Source organism: Triticum urartu, chromosome 1A, assembly GCF_056163025.1.
Source record: "Triticum urartu cultivar PI428250 chromosome 1A, HENAU_Tu73, whole genome shotgun sequence".
Lineage (NCBI taxonomy): Eukaryota > Viridiplantae > Streptophyta > Magnoliopsida > Poales > Poaceae > Triticum > Triticum urartu.
In genome coordinates this window covers 11609978-11626270 of record NC_141873.1, presented here as the reverse complement: position 1 = coordinate 11626270, position 16293 = coordinate 11609978, and the positions used below count along the sequence as shown (strand labels likewise).

Sequence of the window (16293 nt, the reverse complement as noted above, 5' to 3'; positions counted from 1 at the left end):
GGAACATGAATGAACTCACTGTAACACACTGCATCCGTTCCTTTCTTGATCTCCCAAGAATAAGGGGCGTGCGTGTGTCGGTACACTGGACGCGGGCTGTTCATTTGTATTTGTTGGGAATCCTTGCCTTGTTCCCCAAGAAGGTCCGGTTATCAACGGAATTTGGTTAATTCAATCCAAAGCCGATTTTTTTTTGAAAGTAATCCAAAGCCGATTTGCCAAACGGCCACCCACCTGAATAGTTGTCCAAAAAAAAAGTTTAGGGCACACGAATAGTTGTCAAAAAAGAAAAGAGTTAAGGGCATAATAATTTACCGCTTTGCCCGTCGGATCACGCGCGTCCGTCCATCTAAAACCCAACGGCCAGGGAAAATCCAGGGCGGATGGCCCTCCCGATCGAGCGTGTTTCCGGAAAAAGGAAGGAAGGAGTCTCGTGTGATTGAATGAAAGAAACTAAATCCAACGAGATTCTGCTTCCGTTTATTCGTTCGTCGGTTTTAACCGCCGCCAGACGATACAGACACGTACTACGTACGGCGAGAGAATAATAATAAACCAGCAGGGAGCGGAATCGCCCACCGCCGGCCGTACGTGCGCGCCCGATCTCGCCGTCGCCGTCGAGGGCCACGTGCTAGCTCCGGTGCTCGCTCGTTCGGCCGTGCTGCCCGGCTTGGATTTTCGGCGCCATGGCGCTCGGCAACATCGCCGTCGTGCTCGGCTCCGGTGAGTTCCCGTGCTCATCACCCCTCAGCTTCGGTCCACATCTATCTGCCATGCATCTACGGTTCTCTCGTCGCCGCCGGCGACTGCCGCGTCCTTCTGAATCTATCTGATGTGCTGCTGATGCTGGGGTTTAGCTTACATCTAGCTTCCTGCCTAGGGTTTAGCTTACCTACCCGCTGGGTGGGTACATACGGATCAACGGATCACTTTGGTTCCTACTCTAGTTTACTTTGATGGCTACAAATAATCCAATCCAATCCAACTGCTCTCTCACAACCCATCCCTGTATCTATAATTCTGTCTTCTTACTTGCTTCAAGCAAAGCTTTTGCAGCCTCCCCCCCTTGATTGAGAATTGCAGCCTCTATTCTTTAACAATCTGCAATTAGCCTTTATTTCTTTCTTTCTTCTCGGTCTCTTGGCAGGATATCTCAGCACTATTCTTACAGGAGGCGACGCCAAGAAAGTCCCCATCATCGGGGACACGCTTGCCCATGTAATTACCTACTTTCATCACCTACCTTGCCTCGGTGCCTTTATTCTCGATCAGTCGGGTTGATTCGATTGTACACACGCCGCGTGACAATTTTGTAACTTTGTTTGTCTCCTCCTCTAGTTTGTGAAGAACACCGGCAAGCATGACAGCAACGATCAGTTGGCGTCACAGGTTTGTTTGTTGTGGATGTTTGTTTTACGTGTCGGCCAGATTGGTTTGACAGACTTTAGATCTAAAATGGCGTTGCTTGACTCTGCTAAACATTTTCAGCTCAACAGTATCAAGGAGGAGGTACAGCGAGTCGTACGCCGCAGAGACGAGAATGTTACGGTTATCTCCGACACATCAGGTCAGTGCTCGCCTGTTTTCTTGTCTCGGTTCTCAACCAAATTGATTATGCAAATGTGTCTTATGTTGGATTTGATCTATCGTTTTTTCATCATGCCCTTTAGACGTCGTACATGGTTATATGATTTTGGCCCTCTAGCTAGTTTGTACAATTCTTATCTGAATATGTGAATTCCTATAGCTGGTAAGTATTTAATATGTGAATTATTATTATATCTTAGTTACCTTCTTCTTTTGTAGGGTCTGGTTCCTATACCATAACAGCAATTGTCGTTGCTGGGCTTATCGGCTACACATACATCAGGTGGAAGGTAAACTCTCATTGTTTTAGGCGATCCAAGACTACACAACACTGAGGCTGTAATACTATCCTAGATTATTTCCTTCTAGTTGCAGGTCATTCTGCTTTTGAAGTCATCCAGAATTGCTAATTATCACCATGCTAGCATATATCTAAAATTCGCGCGATAATTTACAGGGTTGGAAGATTTCTGACATGATGTGGGTGACGAAGCGCGGTCTAGCTGATGCCTGTGATGTCGTTGGAAAACAGTTAGATGGTGTTTCAAATACAGTACAGGCAAGGTCCTTTTTTTTACTGATATTGCACATCGACTGTTGTGCCGAACCATGCTATACATCCATCTTGACCTTTTTATCTTACATGAAGAAGAACATATACGTCCATTTCAGGTTACTAAGAAACATCTTTCCGGGAGGATCGACCGGGTCGATGCTAATCTAGACGAAACACAAGAAATTATCGAAGGGACAAGGGATGAGGTTGGAACATTCCTGCTGCATAAATATTTCCTTTTCTGGTACTTTTGGATGGCGAAACGAAACAACGATACCTCTACAGAACCATACATGACATTTTCACCTCATACGGCTCCTCGGTCAATTCCTTTGAAGGAACCCTAAGGCCAACTAAGTCACGTTTTCGTGTTCTAATTGAACACTTTCCATTTAATCATAATTGAAAACTTTCCATTTATCATATGATTAAGAAGATTGTTCTTTTACCAAGAAAATGCAGATCAAATCATGTCTTATAATAAGAAGAAATCTTTCTTGGTATCAATCCCCTTGCCCCTCATTCTTTTAGAATCATAAGGATCGTTTTCGAGTTTCCATTTATTCATTAGGAATCTGGGCTCGTCTATCTTCGACTTAATTTTTTTTGGCTATATTCTTTATTTATTTCATTTTGGTTTTGCACTAAATTTATTTACTGTCTTGTAGGTTGCAGTGATCCATGTGGATCTGAGCGCCTTTCAGAAGGAGCTCCAAGAAGTCAGCCGTACGGTTGAAATATGGGTACGTGCCTTGTACTGAAACATGTAAAACTTGCTTACTCTGGAGCTACATATCACTCACGGGTGCACTTATTTATCTTGCAGGGGTCAAGGCTGTCTGGTATCGAGGACACCCAGGTAAGTACATGTCCATTATTCGCCCTTCCCCTTCTGTTTTTCCTTTACATGTTCCTGATATTATCTAGTTTCAAACCTGTATCAGGATCGTACTGTGCGTGCAACTGAAGCCTTGGTTGGGTTCAGCCAACAATTAGAACATAGTGGCCAGAATCCCAATATTCGTCAGGCAAGTCGTCGGCCTAGCTTATGCAATTCCTTAGTGGCATGTTGCTTACATGATTCGCTACTGGTTCTGCATCAACTGCCATACTTCTAGATTCTTAGTCTGAAGAGACGTTTTCAATTTTCAGGTTTCATCGTTCCTTCCAGCTCTAGGATCCTCATCAGAGCAAAAGATCAAAATTGTAAATAAGACTAACCTTTGTTTTCGTATTAAAAGTTTTTAAGGTGAAAAAAAGGCTCTGCCTTTCCAGCTCTTGCCACCGGGAATCTAATTTATGCATTTCTTGCTGCATGTTACTTTCCTGCAGTTGCCGCAGTCTCCTCTTGTATCTCTTCAAACGGTCGCATCAGTAGCTGAGCCTAGCGAGGACGAAAGCCAGGTTTGGTTTCAGTTTCCGAACATTGCAAACAATGACCCCCTTATATCGATGCGCTCTGTTTATACAAATCAAGTTTGTTTTGCTGCCTTGGATGATGATTTTTGATTGGCTCTCTTTGCATTCCAGGAGAACCACAAGGTGTTGCCCTCCAGCGATGGAAGCATGAGGTGGAAGCTACCTGGACTTGGACTTAGCTTTCTAAGGAGTTCATCTGATGTATAGATGATATTACTGGCATGAGCTGTAGAACTCCACGGATTTTCTTTTGGAAATGCTCATCTGTATTTCCAGCGAGATAGCATTTGTAGCGACAACTTGGATTTCACTTATAGTTATGTGTGGCCTTGTGTAAATAGGTATACTCGCAATAGTTGTCTTGATTATACATTTACACCATATGGTAGAAGATGTAATCTTTTTATGCCAAGGGAGAATGATAAACTCATGTCGTTCCATTTACAGATGTAATCAATAGTTAACTTCCAAGTTTGGATTTGGTGTCATTCTTGTTAGTGACTTCTTTTACTGAGAGGATTTGTACATTTTGTTAATAATCGTTCAGGAACTTTACACCATGAAAGCATCCTTTTCATTTCGATTGAGTTGCTGGTCAGAGATTCTGCAGTGTACTGATTGTTAAACACATAGTTTGGCGCATATTGCACCATTGTAACGTGATAGATTACTTGGAGATATTCTGGTAGTTTGTTTAGCCTAGATAGTTATCTTTAACCGTGGCTATCTCTATCTCTCTCTTTCTTCCTCTCCAAGATGTATTCTATCTACTATGTATGCGCTACAGGGATCTGCGCCCCTGCCTTTAAACACGAACCACGTCCCCTCGCACCGAGGCAAGACGTTTACCGCAATCTTCACATGGTAATCAGAGCCTCCCTCTTCCACAACATCTAGCATCCATCCAACCCTAGCTCTAGCCATGTCGTCTTCCGCCGTTGCTCCTGTACCCACCATCCATGGCGAGGTAACAGAGAAGCTCACCAGGACGAACTACGTCCTATGGCGCGCCCAGATCACGCCCCAGCTCATCGGTGCTGGCTTCTTTGGCTACGTCGACAGATCCATCAAGGAACCAGAGAAGTTCCTCGTCACCAAGGACAAAGATGGCAAGGAGGAAGCTGTCCCGAACCCTCTACATCAAGTCTGGGTGAGGGAAGAACAGCAGGTACTTGGCCATCTGTTGATCAATCTTTCGTCTTGTCCAGGTGACCTCGATCCGCAAGGCGCATGAGCTCTGGACTGCTGTGGCGAGCATGTTCTCGTCCCAGTCCCGATCTCGCATCAACAACATCAGAATCGCCCTCTCCAACGCGCAGAAGGGCACGCAAGCGGTGGGCACCTACTTCGCTCACATCCGCTCCCTCGCCGACGAGTTGGCGGCCGCCGGCAAGCCACTGGATGACGATGAGGTCATCTCCTACATCCTGGCGGGGCTGGATATGGAGTACCAGCTGCTGGTGTCGGCACTCGTCGCCCGCAAGGAACCGGTCACGATCGATGATCTGTTCGCTCAAGTAAGCAACTTTGATCATCGCATTGCGCTGTTCCATGGTGCCGGCAACAACGCCGGGTTCAAGAGCTCCGCCAACGCCGCTGTTCGTGGTGGTCGTGGTGGCTCGCGCGGCTATCGTGGCCCTCCACGCAACAAGGGAAAGAGCAAAAGCAGCGGCGGCAGCGACAACTCCCAGCAACAACGCCTCTCGTGGGCGGCCCTTCTACACCAACAACAAGGGCCGTCACAGCAACTCCAGGAACCGCCCCGACGCTGTCAAGTGTCAAATCTGCAGCAAGATCGGTCACTCAGCAAAGGATTGCTGGTACCGGTTTGAGGAGGATGAAGGAGAATCCTCGCAAGATGAGAAGGTTGCTGGCGCTGCAGAAGCCTCATACGGGGTTGATACAAACTGGCATGTTGATAGTGGCGCTACAAATCACATCACCGGTGAACTTGAAAAGGTGACTATGCGGGAGAAGTACCGCGGCCAAGATCAGATACACACAGCAGGTGGATCAGGTATGAGGATTAAACATGTTGGTCATTCAGTTTTTCAAACCCCTCACCGAAAGATTCATCTAAGAAAAAATCTTCATGTCCCTAGTGCATCTAAAAATCTTCTCTCCGTTCATCGTATTGCCATTGACAATCACGTCTTTCTCGAGTTTCACGCTTTTTTCTTTTTGATCAAGGATCAGGCAACGAGGAAGGTGCTCTACCGAGGTAGATGTCTTCGCGGGCTTTACCCATTGATTCCGGAGTTTAGAAGAGCAAATAAGCAAGCTTATGGTGTCACCAAAATCTCCTCGACACGGTGGCACGATAGACTAGGGCATGCATCTTTTTGTTTAGTTGAACGATTTCTTAGGAAGAATAAGCTCCCATATGTTGGAGAGCGTGATGTCGAAACAATTTGTGATTCTTATCAAAAGGCTAAAAGCCATCAATTACCTTATCCAATTTCCACGAGTATTTCTACCAAACCATTGCAAGTTATCTTTTCTAATGTTTGGGGTCCTGCTCCAAGTTCTGTTGGTAGGCATACTTACTATGTTAGCTTCATTGATGACTATAGCAAGTATTCTTGGATCTACTTACTTAACAAAAGATCCGAGGTTTTTCAAGTTTTTCACAACTTCCAAGCTCTCGTTGAACGAAAGTTTAATAGCAAGATTGTTGATGTTCAATCTGATTGGGGAGGGGAGTACGAAAAATTGAACTCGTTTTTCCAAACTCTTGTCATCTCTCACCAAGTATCTTGTCCTCATGCACATCAACAGAATGGATCTGCTGAAAAGAAACATAGGCACATTGTTGAGGTTGGCCTAGCTCTCTTGGCCGGCGCATCCATGCCTCTCAAATTTTGGGACGAGGCTTTTCTTACCGCTGTTCATATCATCAACATGCTTCCTAGTCGTGTCATCAATCATGAAACACCGGTAGAAAGACTTCTTCACACCAAACCCGATTATACATCACTTCGTGTTTTTGGCTGCGCGTGTTGGCCAAATCTTAGACCCTACAACAATCGTAAACTTATGTTTCGCTCGAAACAGTGTGTTTTCTTGGTCTATAGTCCCCAACATAAAGGAGTTAAGTGCCTTGATGTTTCCACTGGACGAGTCTATATCTCTAGAGATGTCGTTTTTGACGAAACAAAATTTCCCTTTGCTGATCTACATCCAAACGCCGGTGCCCTCCTTCGCCAAGAAATTCCCCTTTTGCCATCACATCTAGTAGGTGCCCTTGGGGAAAATAACTGTAATGATCACATGCCAACTAATCCTCATAACGGCTTGCTTGAGTTATGTGATGATGTAGGACAAAGCAGCGAAGCACATGATGGTCACGGTGATGAAAACGGTGAAGAAACGGCTCCAAACGAGCCATATTTCATGTGCAGGCCCTCGGGGAACATATCCTCCTCGGGATTAACGCCCTCTGCACCTGTGCCTGACAACGGCCTGCCCGACAGCGCTTGTGTCGACCGTCGCGACTCAGCAGCGAGGCGTGCCTCCGACCAATCAGGGGGTGCTGATGGCCCGCGCCAATCTCTGCGCTCCATGCGGCAGCTGACAAGCCGCTTCCCCGATCCGCCCACCTGGTACACACGGCGCCCGCGTCAGCCAACTGGCTCGGGGTCCCGTGCGGTGGACCACCTGACCGGCACTGGATCCCGGATGGATTCCCATGATGACACTCCTGGTGGGAGCGGGTCTCCTGCTGCGGCCGAATCTTCTGTGGTGGTAGGCGCCTCTTCACCACACGCTGAGGCCGCAGAAAATCCTGCCTCCTCGTCAGATCACGGGGTATCTGCCTCGGGATCACCGGGGGATGCTGCTGTGGATCCTTCTGCTGCAGACCCCGGATCTTCTGTGCAACAAACTGCTGCTGTTTCTGAAGGAAATATGCCCTAGAGGCAATAATAAAGTTATTATTTATTTCCTTATTTCATGATAAATGTTTATTATTCATGCTAGAATTGTATTAACCGGAAACATAATACATGTGTGAATACATAGACAAACAGAGTGTCACTAGTATGCCTCTACTTGACTAGCTCGTTAATCAAAGATGGTTAAGTTTCCTAACCATGGACAAAGAGTTGTTATTTGATTAACGGGATCATATCATTAGATGAATGATCTGATTGACATGACCCATTCAATTAGCTTAGCACCCGATCATTTAGTATGTTGCCATTAGCTTAGCAACCGATTGTTGGAGAGGTATCTCTGGGCCCTCTCGGTAATGCACATCATATAAGCCTTGCAAGCATTGTAACTAATGAGTTAGTTGCGAGATGATGTATTACGGAATGAGTAAAGAGACTTGCCGGTAACGAGATTGAACTAGGTATTGAGATACCGACGATCGAATCTCGGGCAAGTAACATACCGATGACAAAGGGAACAACGTATGTTGTTATGCGGTCTGACCGATAAAGATCTTCGTAGAATATGTAGGAGCCAATATGAGCATCCAGGTTCCGCTATTGGTTATTGACCGGAGATGTGTCTCGGTCATGTCTACATTGTTCTCGAACCGTAGGGTCCGCACGCTTAACGTTACGATGACAGTTTCATTATGAGTTTATGCATTTTGATGTACCGAAGTTTGTTCGGAGTCCCGGATGTGATCACGGACATGACGAGGAGTCTCGAAATGGTCGAGACATAAAGATTGATATATTGGAAGCCTATATTTGGATATCGGAAGTGTTCCGGGTGAAATCGGGATTTTACCGGAGTACCGGGAGGTTACCGGAACCCCCCGGGAGGTATATGGGCCTTAGTGGGCTTTAGTGGAAGAGAGGAGAGGTGGCCAGGGCTGGGCCGCGCGCCCCTCCCCCCCTAGTCCGAATAGGACAAGGAGAGGGGGGCGGCGCCCCTCCCTTCCTTCTCTCTCTCCTCTTTCCCCCTCCCGAATCCTATTCCAACTAGGAAAGGGGGGGGGGAATCCTACTCCCGGTGGGAGTAGGACTCCTCCTGGCGCGCCCTCCTCCTGGCCGGCCGCACCCCCCCTTGCTCCTTTATATACGGGGGCAGGGGGGCACCTCGAGACACACAAGTTGATCTTCGTGATCGTTCCTTAGCCGTGTGCGGTGCCCCCTCCACCATATTCTACCTCGGTCATATTGTAGCGGTGCTTAGGCGAAGCCCTGCGACAGTAGAACATCAAGATCGTCACCACGCCGTCGTGCTGACGGAACTCCTCCCCGACGCTTTGCTGGATCGGAGCCCGGGGATCGTCATCGAGCTGAACGTGTGCCAAGAACTCGGAGGTGCCGAAGTAACGGTGTTTGGATCGGTCGGATCGTGAAGACGTACGACTACATCAACCGCGTTGATATAACACTTCCGCTTTCGGTCTACGAGGGTATGTGGACAACACTCTCCCCTCTCGTTGCTATGAATCACCATGATCTTGCGTGTGCGTAGGAATTTTTTTGAAATTACTACGTTCCCCAACAGTGGCATCCGAGCCTAGGTTTTATGTGTTGATGTTATATGCATGAGTAGAACACAAGTGAGTTGTGGGCGATATAAGTCATACTGCTTACCAGCATGTCATACTTTGGTTCGGCGGTATTGTTGGATGAAGCGGCCCGGACCAACATTACGCGTACGCTTACGAAGACTGGTTCTACTGCCGTGCTTTGCACACAGGTGGCTGGCGGGTGTCAGTTTCTCCAACTTTAGTTGAACCAAGTGTGGCTACGCCCGGTCCTTGCGAAGGTTAAAACAGCACCAACTTGACAAACTATCGTTGTGGTTTTGATGCGTAGGTAAGATTGGTTCTTGCTAAGCCTGTAGCAGCCACGTAAAATTTGCAACAACAAAGTAGAGGATGTCTAACTTGTTTTTGCAGGGCATGTTGTGATGTGATATGGTCAAGACATGATGCTAAATTTTATTGTATGAGATGATCATGTTTTGTAACCGAGTTATCGGCAACTGGCAGGAGCCATATGGTTGTCGCTTTATTGTATGCAATGAAATCGCCCTGTAATGCTTTACTTTATCACTAAGCGGTAGCGATAGTCGTAGAAGCATAAGTTTGGCGAGACGACAACGATGATACGATGGTGATCAAGGTGTCGCGCCGGTGACGATGGTGATCATGACGGTGCTTCGAAGATGGAGATCACAAGCACAAGATGATGATGGCCATATCATATCACTTATATTGATTGCATGTGATGTTTATCTTTTATGCATCTTATCTTGCTTTGATTGACGGTAGCATTATAAGATGATCCCTCACTAAATTATCATAGTAAAAGTGTTCTCCCTGAGTATGCACCGTTGCGAAAGTTCTTCGTGCTGAGACACCACGTGATGATCGGGTGTGATAGGCTCTACGTTCAAATACAACGGGTGCAAAACAGTTGCACACGCGGAATACTCAGGTTTAACTTGACGAGCCTAGCATATAACAGATATGGCCTCGGAACACGGAGACCGAAAGGTCGGGCGTGAATCATATAGTAGATATGATCAACATAATGATGTTCACCATTGAAACTACTCCATCTCACGTGATGATCGGACATGGTTTAGTTGATATGGATCACGTGATCACTTAGAGGATTAGAGGGATGTCTATCTAAGTGAGAGTTCTTTAGTAATATGAGTAATTGAACTTAAATTTATCATGAACTTAGTCCCTGATAGTATCTTGCTTGTTTATGTTTGATTGTAGATAGATGGCCCGTGCTGTTGTTCCGTTGAATTTTAATGCGTTCCTTGAGAAAGCAAAGTTGAAAGATGATGGTAGCAATTACACGGACTGGGTCCGTAACTTGAGGATTATCCTCATTGCTGCACAGAAGAATTACGTCCTAGAAGCACCGCTAGGTGCCAGGCCTGCTGCTGATGCAACTGACGACGTTAAGAACGTCTGGCAGAGCAAAGCTGATGACTACTCGATAGTTCAATGTGCCATGCTTTACGGCTTAGAATCGGTTCTTCAACGACGTTTTGAACGTCATGGAGCATATGAGATGTTCCAGGAGTTGGAGTTAATATTTCAAGCAAATGCCCGAATTGAGAGATATGAAGTCTCCAATAAGTTCTATAGCTGCAAGATGGAGGAGAACAGTTCTGTCAATGAGCATATACTCAAAATGTCTGGGTATAATAATCACTTGATTTAATTGGGAGTTAATCTTCCGGATGATTGCGTCATTGACAGAATTCTCCAATCACTTCCACCTAGCTACAAGAGCTTCGTGATGAACTATAACATGCAAGGGATGGATAAGACAATTCCCGAGCTCTTCGCAATGCTAAAAGCTGCGGAGGTAGAAATCAAGAAGGAGCATCAAGTGTTGATGGTCAATAAGACCACTGGTTTCAAGAAAAGGGGCAAAGGGAAGAAAAAAGGGAACTTCAAGAAGAACAGCAAGCAAGTTGCTGCTCAGGAGAAGAAACCCAAATCTGGACCTAAGCCTGAAACTGAGTGCTTCTACTGCAAGCAGACTGGTCACTGGAAGCGGAACTGCCCCAAGTATTTGGCGGATAAGAAGGATGGCAAGGTGAACAAAGGTATATGTGATATACATGTTATTGATGTGTACCTTACTAATGCTCACAGTAGCACCTGGGTATTTGATACTGGTTCTGTTGCTAATATTTGCAACTCGAAACATGGACTACGGATTAAGCGAAGATTGGCTAAGGACGAGGTGACGATGCGCGTGGGAAATGGTTCCAAAGTTGATGTGATCGCGGTCGGCACGCTACCTCTACATCTACCTTCGGGATTAGTATTAGACCTAAATAATTGTTATTTGGTGCCAGCGTTGAGCATGAACATTATATCTGGATATTGTTTAATGCGAGACGGTTATTCATTTAAATCAGAGAATAATGATTGTTCTATTTATATGAGTAATATCTTTTATGGTCATGCACCCTTGAAGAGTGGTCTATTCTTATTGAATCTCGATAGTAGTGACACACATATTCATAATGTTGAAGCCAAAAGATGCAGAGTTGATAATGATAGTGCAACTTATTTGTGGCACTGCCGTTTAGGTCATATCGGTATAAAGCGCATGAAGAAACTCCATACTGATGGACTTTTGGAACCACTTGATTATGAATCACTTGGTACTTGCAAACCGTGCCTCATGGGCAAGATGACTAAAACGCCGTTCTCCGGTACTATGGAGAGAGCAACAGATTTGTTGGAAATCATACATATAGATGTATGTGGTCTGATGAATGTTGAGGCTCGTGGCGGATATCGTTATTTTCTCACCTTCACAGATGACTTAAGCAGATATGGGTATATCTACTTAATGAAACATAAGTCTGAAACATTTGAAAAGTTCAAAGAATTTCAGAGTGAAGTTGAAAATCATTGTAACAAGAAATTAAAGTTTCTGCGATCTGATCGTGGAGGAAAATATTTGAGTTACGAGTTTGGTGTACATTTGAAACAATGCGGAATAGTTTCGCAACTCACGCCACCCGGAACACCACAACGTAATGGTGTGTCCGAACGTCGTAATCGTACTTTACTTGATATGGTGCGATCTATGACGTCTCTTACAGATTTACCGCTATCGTTTTGGGGTTATGCTTTGGAGACGGCCGCATTCACGTTAAATAGGACACCATCAAAAACCGTTGAGACGACGCCTTATGAACTATGGTTTGGCAAGAAACCAAAGTTGTCGTTTCTTAAAGTTTGGGGCTGCGATGCTTATGTGAAAAACCTTCAACCTGATAAGCTCGAACCCAAATCGAAGAAATGTGTCTTCATAGGATATCCAAAGGAGACTGTTGGATACACCTTCTATCATAGATCCGAAGGCAAGACTTTTGTTGCTAAATTCGGAATCTTTCTAGAGAAGGAGTTTCTCTCGAAAGAAGTGAGTGGGAGGAAAGTAGAACTTGATGAGGTAACTGTACCTGCTCCCTTATTGGAAAGTAGTTCATCACAGAAACCGGTTTCTGCGACACCTACACCAATTAGTGAGGAAGTTGATGATGATGATCATGAAACTTCAGATCAAGTTACTACTGAGCCTCGTAGATCAACCAGAGTAAGATCCGCACCAGAGTGGTACGGCAATCCTGTTCTGGAAGTCATGCTACTAGATCATGATGAACCTACGAACTATGAAGAAGCGATGGTGAGCCCAGATTCCGCAAAATGGCTTGAAGCCATGAAATCTGAGATGGGATCCATGTATGAGAACAAAGTGTGGACTTTGGTTGACTTGCCCGATGATCGGCAAGCAATTGAGAATAAATGGATTTTCAAGAAGAAGACTGACGCTGACGGTAATGTTACTGTCTACAAAGCTCGACCTGTCGCAAAAGGTTTTCGACAAGTTCAAGGGATTGACTACGATGAGACCTTCTCACCCGTAGCGATGCTCAAGTCTGTCCGAATCATGTTAGCAATTGCCGCATTTTATGATTATGAAATTTGGCAGATGGATGTCAAAACTGCATTCCTGAATGGATTTCTGGAAGAAGAGTTGTATATGATGCAACCATAAGGTTTTGTCGATCCAAAGGGAGCTAACAAAGTGTGCAAGCTCCAGCGATCCATTTATGGACTGGTGCAAGCCTCTCGGAGTTGGAATAAACGCTTTGATAGTGTGATCAAAGCATTTGGGTTTGTACAGACTTTTGGAGAAGCCTGTATTTACAAGAAAGTGAGTGGGAGCTCTGTAGCATTTCTGATATTATGTGTGGATGACATATTACTAATCGGAAATGATATAGAATTTCTGGATAGCATAAAGGGATACTTGAATAAGAGTTTTTCAATGAAAGACCTCGGTGAAGCTGCTTACATATTGGGCATTAAGATCTATAGAGATAGATCAAAACGCTTAATTGGACTTTCACAAAGCACTTACCTTGACAAAGTTTTGAAGAAGTTCAAAATGGATCAGGCTAAGAAAGGATTCTTGCCTGTGTTACAAGGTGTGAAGTTGAGTAAGACTCAATGTCCGACCACTGCAGAAGATAGAGAGAAAATGAAAGATGTTCCCTATGCTTCAGCCATAGGCTCTATCATGTATGCAATGCTGTGTACCAGACCTGATGTGTGTCTTGCTATAAGTCTAGCAGGGAGGTACCAAAGTAATCTAGGAGTGGATCACTGGACAGCGGTCAAGAACATCCTGAAATACCTGAAAAGGACTAAGGATATGTTTCTCGTGTATGGAGGTGACAAAGAGCTCATCGTAAATGGTTACGTTGATGCAAGCTTTGACACTGATCCGGATGATTCTAAATCGCAAACCGGATACGTGTTTACTTTAAACGGTGGAGCTGTCAGTTGGTGCAGTTCTAAACAAAGCGTTGTGGCGGGATCTACATGTGAAGCGGAGTACATAGCTGCTTCGGAAGCAGCAAACGAAGGAGTCTGGATGAAGGAGTTCATATCCGATCTAGGTGTCATACCTAGTGCATCGGGTCCAATGAAAATCTTTTGTGACAATACTGGTGCAATTGCCTTGGCAAAGGAATCCAGATTTCACAAGAGAACCAAGCACATCAAGAGACGCTTTAATTCCATCCGGGATCTAGTCCAGGTGGGAGACATAGAAATTTGCAAGATACATACGGATCTGAATGTAGCAGACCCGTTGACTAAGCCTCTTCCACGAGCAAAACATGATCAGCACCAAGACTCCATGGGTGTTAGAATCATTACTGTGTAATCTAGATTATTGACTCTAGTGCAAGTGGGAGACTGAAGGAAATATGCCCTAGAGGCAATAATAAAGTTATTATTTATTTCCTTATTTCATGATAAATGTTTATTATTCATGCTAGAATTGTATTAATCGGAAACATAATACATGTGTGAATACATAGACAAACAGAGTGTCACTAGTATGCCTCTACTTGACTAGCTCGTTAATCAAAGATGGTTAAGTTTCCTAACCATGGACAAAGAGTTGTTATTTGATTAACGGGATCACATCATTAGATGAATGATCTGATTGACATGACCCATTCCATTAGCTTAGCACCCGATCGTTTAGTATGTTGCTATTGCTTTCTTCATGACTTATACATGTTCCTATGACTATGAGATTATGTAACTCCCGTTTGCCGGAGGAACACTTTGTGTGCTACCAAATTTCACAACGTAACTGGGTGATTATAAAGGAGCTCTACAGGTGTCTCCAAAGGTACATGTTGGGTTGGCGTATTTCGAGATTAGGATTTGTCACTCCGATTGTCGGAGAGGTATCTCTGGGCCCTCTCGGTAATGCACATCATATAAGCCTTGCAAGCATTGTAACTAATGAGTTAGTTGCGAGATGATGTATTACGGAACGAGTAAAGAGACTTGCCGGTAACGAGATTGAACTAGGTATTGAGATACCGACGATCGAATCTCGGGCAAGTAACATACCGATGACAAAGGGAACAACGTATGTTGTTATGCGGTCTGACCGATAAAGATCTTCGTAGAATATGTAGGAGCCAATATGAGCATCCAGGTTCCTCTATTGGTTATTGACCGGAGATGTGTCTCGGTCATGTCTACATTGTTCTCGAACCGTAGGGTCCGCACGCTTAACGTTACGATGACAGTTTCATTATGAGTTTATGCATTTTGATGTACCGAAGTTTGTTCGGAGTCCCGGATGTGATCACGGACATGACGAGGAGCCTCGAAATGGTCAAGACATAAAGATTGATATATTGGAAGTCTATATTTGGATATCGGAAGTGTTCCGGGTGAAATCAGGATTTTACCGGAGTACCGGGAGGTTACCGGAACCCCCCGGGAGGTATATGGGCCTTAGTGGGCTTTAGTGGAAGAGACGAGAGGTGGCCAGGGCTGGGCCGCGCGCCCCTCCCCCCTAATCCGAATAGGACAAGGAGAGGGGGGCGACGCCCCCCTTCCTTCTCTCTCTCCTCTTTCCCCCTCCCGAATCCTATTCCAACTAGGAAAGGGGGGGGGGGAATCCTACTCCTGGTGGGAGTAGGACTCCTCCTGGCGCGCCCTCCTCCTGGCCGGCCGCACCCCCCCTTGCTCCTTTATATACGGGGGCAGGGGGGCACCTCGAGACACACAAGTTGATCTTCGTGATCGTTCCTTAGCCGTGTGCGGTGCCCCCTCCACCATATTCCACCTCGGTCATATTGTAGCGGTGCTTAGGCGAAGCCCTGCGACAGTAGAACATCAAGATCGTCACCACGCCGTCGTGCTGACGGAACTCCTCCCCGACGCTTTGCTGGATCAGAGCCCGGGGATCGTCATCGAGCTGAACGTGTGCCAAGAACTCGGAGGTGCCCGAGTAACGGTGCTTGGATCGGTCGGATCGTGAAGACGTACGACTACATTAACCGCGTTGATATAACACTTCTGCTTTCGGTCTACGAGGGTACGTGGACAACACTCTGCCCTCTCGTTGCTATGAATCACCATGATCTTGCGTGTGCGTAGGAATTTTTTTGAAATTACTACGTTCCCCAACAGTGGCATCCGAGCCTAGGTTTTATGTGTTGATGTTATATGCACGAGTAGAACACAAGTGAGTTGTGGGCGATATAAGTCATACTGCTTACCAGCATGTCATACTTTGGTTCGGCGGTATTGTTGGATGAAGCGGCCCGGACCGACATTACGCGTACGCTTACGCAAGACTGGTTCTACTGCCGTGCTTTGCACACAGGTGGCTGGCGGGTGTCAGTTTCTCCAACTTTAGTTGAACCAAGTGTGGCTACGCCCGGTCCTT

General features: G+C 45.6%; 1 protein-coding gene across 1 annotated transcript; it reads left to right on the top strand.

Annotated features, from left to right (window-relative positions):
* The first annotated feature begins 5 nt into the window (after window positions 1-5).
* Window positions 6-3823, top strand: LOC147988341 (uncharacterized). The gene is made up of 13 exons (XM_087543899.1): window positions 6-723; window positions 1148-1218; window positions 1339-1389; window positions 1489-1567; window positions 1807-1877; window positions 2045-2146; window positions 2260-2349; window positions 2812-2886; window positions 2970-3002; window positions 3088-3171; window positions 3296-3349; window positions 3476-3547; window positions 3674-3823. Exons 1-13 carry the CDS (start codon window positions 687-689, stop codon window positions 3767-3769), a joined length of 915 nt encoding a protein of 304 aa, XP_087400025.1. The 5' UTR covers window positions 6-686; the 3' UTR covers window positions 3770-3823.
* Window positions 3824-16293: the final 12470 nt, after the last annotated feature.